Source organism: Bombyx mandarina, chromosome 25 (genome assembly GCF_030267445.1).
Source record: "Bombyx mandarina strain Sakado chromosome 25, ASM3026744v2".
Taxonomy (NCBI): Eukaryota; Metazoa; Arthropoda; class Insecta; order Lepidoptera; family Bombycidae; genus Bombyx; species Bombyx mandarina.
The window spans coordinates 3,261,170-3,271,252 of NC_143231.1; the positions used below are offsets into that span (position 1 = coordinate 3,261,170).

A 10,083-nucleotide genomic window follows, 5' to 3' on the forward strand; every position below is an offset into this window, starting at 1 on the left:
TACAAGCCTCACTTCGTCTTTTGAAAAATATTGAGTGGGAAACTTAGGAATTAGGCAAAAATATGAGGATGCTATTTGGAAATTAATATAGTTCCAATGTGGGATTCGAACACTGGCACAGCTTCATCGCTAGACCCGAATGCACCGGGCGTCATATCCTTCTAGGCCACGATGACTGAAATCGCTGTATCTACAAGCTACTCCTTTCATTACAACTCAAGACCTGTCTATTATTTTCTACAATCTACATCTGTGGCTGTAGAATTATATTGTTACAATCTCGTTTTCCAACAATACACGGAAGAATACCGTTAGACATGCACATCGCCGCTTGCACTATTTCAGCAAAATTAAAACGAATATGGCGTCATTCGATCCACCGTTTCGGCGGGAAACCGTAATTAGCTTCTCCGAAGTTGTCATTAAAATGAAAATGGGCAAGATACTATTATTATTTAGTTTGTTTTCGACTACAACGAAAAGCGAGAGTTATCGAGAGAGAAGATTCCTAACGTTTCATACTTTGGAGGAGAGGATTAAGGTTAGTTCTCGAAATGGTTATAAGATCTTACGTGTTATATATAGGTTGCTTCAGACAGCCACGTGAACACACTTCTTGATACCTACATACGTATCTACCGCAAACAAACAAAAAAAAAACAATATTTGCTGTAAGCCTAAGCGTCAACCTCAGGTCACCAACAGGAAGCATTTTAATATGAAAGTATTATACAAGATATTTATAAGCTACACTGTCAGAAAACATTGTGAAAATATTTGTACCTCCAATATGTTACTCAAATTCCAGGTTGATCTTGACCTTACGATCCCGTTCATAACGATTCCAATAAAAAAATCGGAACACTCTTCTGGATTTTTGGTAAGACAAACATCTATTTTACAAAATTTTAATCGGTTTTTATTTTATTTTAGTTATGATTTTAATTAGGTGCACAGGCAACCTCATCCAACTGGTCCAAACGAACTAAAAATACGCCTTTCTACTTTAGTAAATAATTACTCGAGTCTCGAGCGACTGACGAAGTGTTCTAAGAAAAAACTCAAATTACTTGATGTTTCCCGAGCACTATGACATGTCCTTTTTCAAACGAAGTTTCTGGAGAGTATTTAACGGTAGGCCGCGGCTTGGCTCTGTCCCTGGCATTGCTGAAGTCCATGGACGACGGTTGCTACTCATAGACAAATGGGTTATATGATTGTCTGCCTACAAGAACATTAAAAAAAAGTTAAAATAAACTCAATTTGAGTTTATAAAATGATCAAAGTGCTATGTGTTAGAAAGGGATGTATTAAAAAAAATGACACTCCAATTTCTTGACAGGATCTCCCTGTAGCGAATATTAATCCAGCTGGCTTAGCATTAGGCGGCGCTGTGGTACTCGGAACCACAGTAATACTGCCTTTTCTTGCAAAGAGCTACACAGAAAATTATTTACCAAAAAAGTATTTCAGAGGTAAGCAAAAACTTTAAAAAGGTTTATAATGCTTAAAAGATCTGAAAACTCAGCAATTTCAATAGGCACATTTCCTCGTATTGCGAATTGTAACTCGCTGACTTCACTATTACTCTCGTGAATCAGTTTTTCGAATTATTGATGTCGAAATACATCAATAATGTGGCCCGTGTGTGTCCCGGTCAAGTGGAGCGATAATTTGTGGAGGATGGCTGGTAGAAATGTAAGAGAGCCAAGCCCAGTGGCGTAAATTGAGTGAGGACTGGGTCCAGTAGTGCATTGATGATGAGAATGATGATTACATCTTAACCGTCTCTTCAAAATAGATACCGACAGAAAGCTTTAACGAAGTCGTTGTCCTAAGGAGAGAAGGAAATTGCACATTACATAAAAGATAAGGTGGTTTCAAAAACATGTATAGTATAAAATTAAGTATTATATAACCTAGTCCAGATTTTTCTATATCCACTCTATTCTAGACGAGACGAGATGTCGAGATAAGATAACTCTGACATCTGTTACCGATACGATTGCCTAAATTATAGTGTTATCTTTGTTTTTTTTTCATACGTCAACAGTTGGACGTCAATCCAAACAACATTAACAAGAAAACGTGAAATAAAATGTTAGAAATGAAATTTTGAAAAAGTGAGGAAATTAAACTTTTTGAGGAAATGAATCTTTAAAGAACGAACAATTATTTATTTTGGGCTTGAGTTCACTAACAAGGACCACAGCACTTCTTAGACAATTTCTTCTTCGGCTTTATAGAAGAGCATGACTTTTTTCCTTTCAACTTTGGAGCATCAACGATTCCAGCGTCGGCTGGTATATATTGCGTCTCCACGTGTATACACATTCTCCTTTTCCTTGGCGCCAAATCGAAACAGCCAAAAGGTGGGGTATACTCTATGTCCCAAGTCGCGTTACTGGACAACGAACTTAGTGATTCCTCGTGGCATATACACTCTGGTTCTTTAAAGGCTGGACAACTGTCTATAACCTTATCGATGGCAGTTAGATCATTACAATAGACATCCATATAGGCACATTTGCAAATGTCTTCGACGGCTTCGGCCAGGGCCTTTCGGATTTCTGCGTCTCGCTGCTTCTTCAGTTTGACCATCTTCCGTGCTTCCACTTTCGCTTGCTCCTCGGGGCTGCGCTTCTTGATAATCTTAAATACTAAAGGATCGCAGTCAACATATGGATCCTCGTTCGGTGCTATCTCTGTCAGATCTTTCAATGGATTAACCTGTTGTTAGGAATAATTTATGAGTACTTTATTGAAATGCACTATCATTGGTATACTAAACCTTAGTCAATAGCTAAGCGCCCGTGGTCTTAATCAGATCAATATCTACTTTAATATTTATTCTAAAAACATTTCTTTTGTATCAATTGATTTTTTTTTATTGGTTAGATGGGTAGACCAGCTCACAGCCCACCTGGTGTTAACTGGTTACTGGAGCCCATAGACATCTATAACCTAAATGCGCCACCCAATCTCAAGTATAGTTACAACGGCTGCCCCAATCTTCATACCGAAATGCATTACTGCTTCACGGCAGAAATAGGCAGGGCGATGGTCCAACACCAGTAAGAAATATTTCAATTAAAAATAAACTGTCAAAAATTAAGAATGTTACACAGATTAATAACCTGTATAGTGAAAACGTCACCCTTTCTCTGTACTTTTAAAGCTGGCTTCGGTTCAAGAGGTTCATCCGGCTCCGAATCCCCTCCTCCAATCGCAGCACCAGGCTTATTACCCTTCTTTTTCTTTTTCTTGTTCTTGTCTTTGTCTTGCCCGCCTCTTGGACACTTAAACGTCATCATTTTCGCAACGCTTTTACCAATGACCCCAGGCTGCCATCCACGTCGCGGCTGTAAATCAAATATCGGTCGTCGTGGCCTAAAGGAATAAGACGTCCGGTGCATTCGTGTTGAGCTATGCACCGGTGTTCGAATACCGCAAGCGGTTAATAATTGTTCTGATGAAATACGTACTCAACAAATGTTCACGACTGACTTCCACGGTGAAGGAATAACATCTTGTAATAAAAATCAAACCCGCAAAATTATAATTTGCGTAATTACTGGTGGTAGGACTTCTTGTGAGTCCGCGCGGGTATTATTATCCCGTATTATTGTAGTATTAGCATACATAGTATTGCTAGATGGGTGAACGAGCTTACAGCCCACCTGGTATTAAGTGGTTACTGGAGCCCATATACATCTACAACGTAAATGAGCCACCCACCTTGAGACATCAGTTCTAAGGTCTCAGTATAGTTAAGACGACTGCCCCGCCCTTCAAACCGAAACGCATTACTGCTTCACGGCAGAAATAGGCAGGGTGGTGGTACCTACCCGCACGGACTCACAAGAGGTCCTACCACCAGTAACATTATTTCTTATTCTCTTCTTTCTCTCTTATTTCTAGATTGTTGTGAATATTATGACTTGTTAGGTATATATGTTAGGTATATAAATCTTAATAAATTTGGCCTGTTAGAATATCATTATACCTTCGCTCCCGGAGTATCTGCTGCATTCCACAGCCACCCCATTTTGGCTGGCACCGGTAAACCTGGTCTTAAAAACATGCACGGCTTGTGGCCGATGACGACTCCTGCAACATATTGTTTGTCTCAACCCTCGACAATTTAAATCAGCCCGCGGAATTTTAAATCGAATAGAATCCCGCAGAATGATTAGAAATTAAAATCAACAGAAAAAATGACTGTTGTTGTCTATACTTCTTCTATACTAATATTATAAAGAGGAAAGATTTGTTTGTTTGTATTGAATAGGCTCCGAAACTACTGAACCGATTTGAAAAATTCATTCACTGTTTGGAAGCTACACTATTCCCGAGTGACGTAGGCTATACGACTTTGTAGAACACATTATCACTTACAAAAACTGTCGCGACAGCATATGTCTAACTATTATAGTTATAATGTGTTCCGTAAGTGTTCTTTTATTTAAAAAAAATAAAACAACGTCAAATATCGTTGAAATTTTTGTTAAAGACTTGAGCGGAGCCGGAGCGGGCCCCTAGTCTGTAATAAACACATATATTTCGACTGTACAAGCCCTTGTTTATATTCGTTCAATGATACAGTACCTGGATGAACATCACCAAAAGTGTAGTTGTATTTCGATGAGTTTTTCTTTTTCTTCTTTTGTTCATTCTCTTCTTCGTCTCCCATGTTTTCGGGTTCTTATTAATTGATAAACCTGCGATAAACATAACTTTATATTCTAACTATGTATGTAATATATATGTAGTATAAAAGGATGTTATATTATACAGGTATAATACTCACGATCGATTCAAATCCCGAAACCGTTAACTGACAGCAATTCAAAAAGTAATTGCAATTCCAACAATACGTGGTACTTAAAATTAACAATGAATTATTACGAAAAATGTTTTTTAATGGTTTATTTGGACAGTTGGGGTTACAAAATAAAACACCAATGAGATACAAATGTATAAATCACTCGTGCTTCTTTTCCTCTTTAAATTTCTCTTGTATGGATAGCTTATGCGAGCCACAACAAGACTTGCCGGTTAACGGAAAGAGACGCTGCTCCTTATCGCAGCAACGACGCTCTGTATCCACATTAAACTTATTAACGCATCTGAAATCATCATCTTTGTCCTTCTTCATATATTCTCTGATAGCCTTTTTAATTCTTTCGTATTCTTTAGAGCAACAAACTTTGCCGGCGTCACTGTAGCTCGGTGGTTGCGTTGGCAATGCCGCTGTCTTGTACATTCTCGCAAAACCATCGGGTACTGTGCAAGGTCTGCCCAGCACCGGACAAGGACCCAGCTGAACTGGTGGCAAGCCGTACGGTAATGGTTCTATTTCATCTTCGTCGTCGTCTGGTTTCTTCTTTTCCTCGTCTTCATGCATTAAATAAGTGACAGGACAATTGTTTTTGTGTTTATAAGAGGGGCAGTAAGGTTTATGAGCTTTTCTGGCGGCAATATTAGCAGTTTCTGCTATGCAGTCGCAGTCTAAGGTTTTGCATGGAGGTTTCGGTTTTGGGGGATCACATTTACAATCTTTTTCGTTCGTAAACTCCGTACAATTATAAATGGGTATCTTTCGCTTTAGGTCGCTTGTATCAGCGAGATAAACGAGAGAATTCATGATTTCCTTGTATTGTGCATTTGAAGTTTGCGGAATAGATTTAGTGCTTTTTTGTCTCTCTGTTTCTATCTGTACTTGACCTAACTTTTGACAGCAGCATCCAACTTCATTGAATCTTTGGTTTTCAATTTTGCTTACGCCTGGAGCTCCGTTACTGTTGTTAGTAAAATTGCCAATAGTGTAATTCTGGCCAAATAAACTTTGGTTAAAGTCTGGTACTTTTGTGACACTAAATACGTATGCAACATGCGTTTTGCTGCCTTTAGGAGTTGCCCCAGTACCATACATTTTATTTTTCTTGTCTTCACAAGTATCCCCTTTTTTAACTATTCCACTACATCCTGTGCACACAGCATTATTTTGTGCACCATCTGAATTTTCATTTTCAGGGCAAGTCTCTCTATGCCAACGGTCGTCTTTACATGAACAAGTTCCACATGCTTTTCTGCTACTTTCATCTTTTGTCCCAGAAACACCACCAGACGCAACTTTGTAGCTATCTAGATTTCTTAAATACGTCTTAACTTTATGTGCTAGTGCACAATTTGCATTGCCACACGGTCCCGTAATATCGCCCATTCTTATTTTATCAATGGGGTATTTCTTTTGAGTTTGCATCATATCATCTTCTCCATGGTCGCATGTCGCTTGCCCTGTTCCTCCCCCCGCGCCACAATTTTGGAGCTCTGTGCAAATTTCAATCTTTTTACGTGCCGATTCAGCAATGTCCGGATCTTCTAATGTTGTTGTTTCATACAAACTTCCTACCATACAAAAATTGGGATCAGCACCATCTACTCTCTTGCACTGAAACATACTAGGCGCTTTGTTTGTCCGAAATACGAAAGATTCTGGATCTTTCATTAATTGTTGAAACTCTGTTATAATACTGTCTCCTAAAGCACTTAGCCGAAGAATGAAGGATATCTCGCCGACCTGCCTGCAACAACATTCAGCAAATAGCGGAGTGCATTGTTTGATTGATAATGGTTCGTGGAGTTTACAAGCTTCTGCAGTATCTTTGAGCATATGGAAAAACTTCGTATCCCAGTGCATTGTACCGATTCCAACGAAGATTTCAACCTCATTCTCATCGTCGTTCCAAACCTCAATCTCTAAAGGAAACTTGCTGAGGATCATCAGAACAGTGTCAGGATATGAAGGGAACAGATAAGATTTTCCAACCCTTATTGTCCGTGACCATTTCCTCCGTCCATTTTCGTCACACTCCACGATGTCGTCCGTTGTCTTTTCATTCACTGCCAACTGACCTTCCTTGATGATGAACTGCACTTTAGGACCGAATTTTATTTTGATAATCAAATTCTTGTCTGCTCCGCTCTTTTCGTTCTCGTCAGATGCAAAAACTGTCACTTTGTCAATGAATATCTCTATCAGGTACATTTGCTCCATGACCTGTCGATACCAATAGTTTTCATCAGAACATTTGAATGCTAATCTTCTTTTTCGAGCGAGATCTGGGAGTCTCACACTAAACTCCCGTGTGGTTGTATCCGAAAACTCACATTTATGAACCAGCCCTAAAGCTTCAGTTGTAAAACGATATTTAAGAATATTTACACTTCCAGACTTAAAATTTTATCAAGTGACCCTAGCGGTGGCCCGGTTGTGAATATAATTTTTTTTTTCAGATTAATACTTACCTATCAGTAATTCTTAACCTTTTTATACATATTTAATTAGACTCAGTTTAGATTATAATTTAACGCGCAAGCTAGTCAAAATGACGGGAAAAAATCTAGGTAAAGTTATTATACTTACTGCCAATTGGTCCCTGATCCGGTCCTACGCAGAAATTTTGATTATTGTACACACTGAAATTTTATTTTGTAACCCGTTATATTATTTTCGCCATGGCCCTAATAGGATAATGACATTTTATCACTGGACTTGTCATTCGATGTTTGAATAAATATTTATTAAAACGATTAGCGCATAAAACCTTATTGCTTTAGTGGAGAATAATTTTAATACGTTTCAAACAAACTACGCACACGGTGCCAGAGTCAGAATTGCCATAAACAATAATTCATTATCCTTGCTAAGTTCAACACAAAATGAATAATCAATTTAAGTTAATTGCCCACCACAACCAAATTAACCAGACAGCCTTAAAAAACTGGTAGACAAGGTAGAAGGGAAAAGGCCCTCCGACCGATCACCAAGCCGTTGGTTGGATCAACTAGCCACGCTCCCCGGACTCTATATTACAACCACCCTAAAAGAAGCCGAACAAAATGGTAAATGATTGTACAAAAAGCGACGAAGGCCTTTCAAGGACACGACTTTCAGCAATTAAGTATGCGATTAAAAAGAAGAATCAATTTAAAGCATTGATTACATACATTAACCACAAACTAGGGCGACTTGGGCATTATTTTTAATACGCTTTTCTTAGCTACAGACGTATGTATGTAGTATGTAACGGAATCATTGAACATGATTTTGACCCCCTTCAAAACGTCGGATTAACTCGAAAATTGGTATACTTATTAAGGACCGATGACAACTGAATATTAAAAAAAAATTGAAAAAATTTTTTTCTATAAAGGCGTATTTTGTTAGTTTTTTTAAGCTATTATTTTTTAAAAGTCCAATTATAGCACTTGAGATTCTCATATCGCAAGAACGAATCCCAAATCAAACGAACTGCCAGACCTCGAGACACTGTTAATACCCTCCCATTAGTTATGGAAGCAGCAACTGCAAGTGGTTCGCGTCGAATACCCGTATCCCTTTTGGTGCTCCAGACAGGCACTAAGTACTTATTACTTAAAATAAATATAAAATTGTATTGGTGCGAAATTTACAGTTTTGGACGACGCAGAGTTCGGCTCTGATGTACTAATTGAGTTTGCCGGTCAGATGTTGAATGACAAACGCAATTTACAAGGTTGCGTGTTGAGGATAGCATGCTGGATGGCAACGAATGATTACATCGAACCAGCGAGGGTCTTTGAGTTTATTGTCAGGTATTTATTTAAATTTTAAGGTCTTAAGTTATGCTGCATGTGTGGTGTTGGGTAATGGGCAACATTTTCTAGTCTGGGTGGTACTTTTTTGTTTTTTATTTATTTCTTGCATGTATAGGTGTTAAGTGGTTACCGGAGCCTATAGACATCTACAACGTAAATACGGAACCCACCTTGAGATATGAGCTCTAAGGTCTCAGTATACGAAACGTATTACTGCTTCACGGTAGAAAAAGGCAGGGTGATGGTACCTACCAGTGTGGAGTCATAACCGGTAATTACGCAAATTATAATTTTGCGGCTTTAATTTTTATTACACGATGCTATTCCTTCACCGCGGAAGTCAATTAAACATTTGTGAAGTACTTATTTCATTAGAAAAATTGGTACCCGCCTGCAGGATTCGAACACTGCTGCATCGCTCGACACGAATACACCGGACGACTTATCCTTTAGGCCACGACGACTTGTCGTTTATGGCCACACTAAATAATTAACAATAGAACGACCCGTTATCCCGTCTGTCGATCTACCCAATAGGGTAGATCGACAGACGGATAACGGACAGACGGCAGATACATTATTATGTATCCTTATCTAGCGTTAAATCCGAAGTTGGAAGACCGGTTTCGCCATTCTTTTCGATTCCCGAATAACGCAAGTTTACATATGCTATGGTTTGGACAATTAAGTGCGATACCCTTTCGTATTATTTATGATCAAAACCAATATGATAAATATGAGGGCTTTTTGGCTTGCCGTTAAAACTCGAAGATGACTGCGGTATTAATCTTACGGCGGAAATTGATACAATTGTAGTTGCAATAAGCTTGCAGATAAGCACTCAGCTCGTGTACTTTATTTTTATTTTTATTGCTTAGATGGGTGAACAAGCTTACAGCCCACCTGGTGTTAAGTGGTTACTGAAGCCCATAGACATCTACGACGTAAATGCGCCACCCACCTTGAGATATCAGTTCGAAGGCCTCAGTATAGTTACAACGGCTGCCCCACCCTTCAAACCGAAACGCATTACTGCTTCACGGCAGAAATAGGCAGGGTGGTGGTACCTACCCGCGCGGACTCACAAGAGGTCCTATCACCAACATATGACAACACAAATCGATTTAATTAATTACATATAATATTTAATTACAGCAACAAACTGCTATCAATGATAGTGAATTCAACAGCAGTGGAAGACGCAATGCTGTCAGGATTAAACGGAAGAGACTGTGTCTCTTATCGACCTTGTCCGCTGAGGAAAGAATATTTAGATTTATTTTTAAAGAACGCGGCTATGTTAATCAATAAACAATTGAATTTTACTTGAAAAATTGTTTAATTTTTTTGATCCATGTACACGTCCTTCTTTTGTTTTTCTGTCATAATCAAGCTATCTCGTGAGCATAACCAGCCACATCATAGTCAACCCTTAAGGCT

The 10,083-nt window shown here is 38.7% G+C and overlaps 4 protein-coding genes across 4 annotated transcripts in view; 1 reads left to right on the forward strand and 3 right to left on the reverse strand.

Moving 5' to 3' along the window:
- The window catches only part of LOC114243932 (N-acetylneuraminate lyase), a 275,732-nt gene that overhangs the window by 177,767 nt on the left and 87,882 nt on the right, over positions 1-10,083 (reverse strand). The gene's annotated exons all lie outside the window — the stretch shown is intronic.
- Positions 183-9,973, forward strand: LOC114243905 (uncharacterized). Its single transcript, XM_089738361.1, has 5 exons — positions 183-541; positions 809-880; positions 1,343-1,475; positions 8,481-8,640; positions 9,799-9,973. Exons 1-5 carry the CDS (start codon positions 362-364, stop codon positions 9,971-9,973), a joined length of 720 nt encoding a protein of 239 aa, XP_089594487.1. The 5' UTR covers positions 183-361.
- Positions 2,151-4,715, reverse strand: LOC149499821 (uncharacterized). Its single transcript, XM_089738362.1, has 4 exons — positions 4,609-4,715; positions 4,007-4,110; positions 3,138-3,362; positions 2,151-2,730 (listed from the first exon to the last, which is right to left on the reverse strand). The coding sequence occupies exons 1-4, from the start codon at positions 4,691-4,693 to the stop codon at positions 2,197-2,199; spliced, it is 948 nt and encodes a 315-aa protein (XP_089594488.1). The 5' UTR covers positions 4,694-4,715; the 3' UTR covers positions 2,151-2,196.
- Positions 4,711-7,786, reverse strand: LOC114243971 (uncharacterized). The gene has a single exon (XM_028175640.2). The coding sequence runs from the start codon at positions 7,058-7,060 to the stop codon at positions 4,985-4,987; it is 2,076 nt and encodes a 691-aa protein (XP_028031441.2). The 5' UTR covers positions 7,061-7,786; the 3' UTR covers positions 4,711-4,984.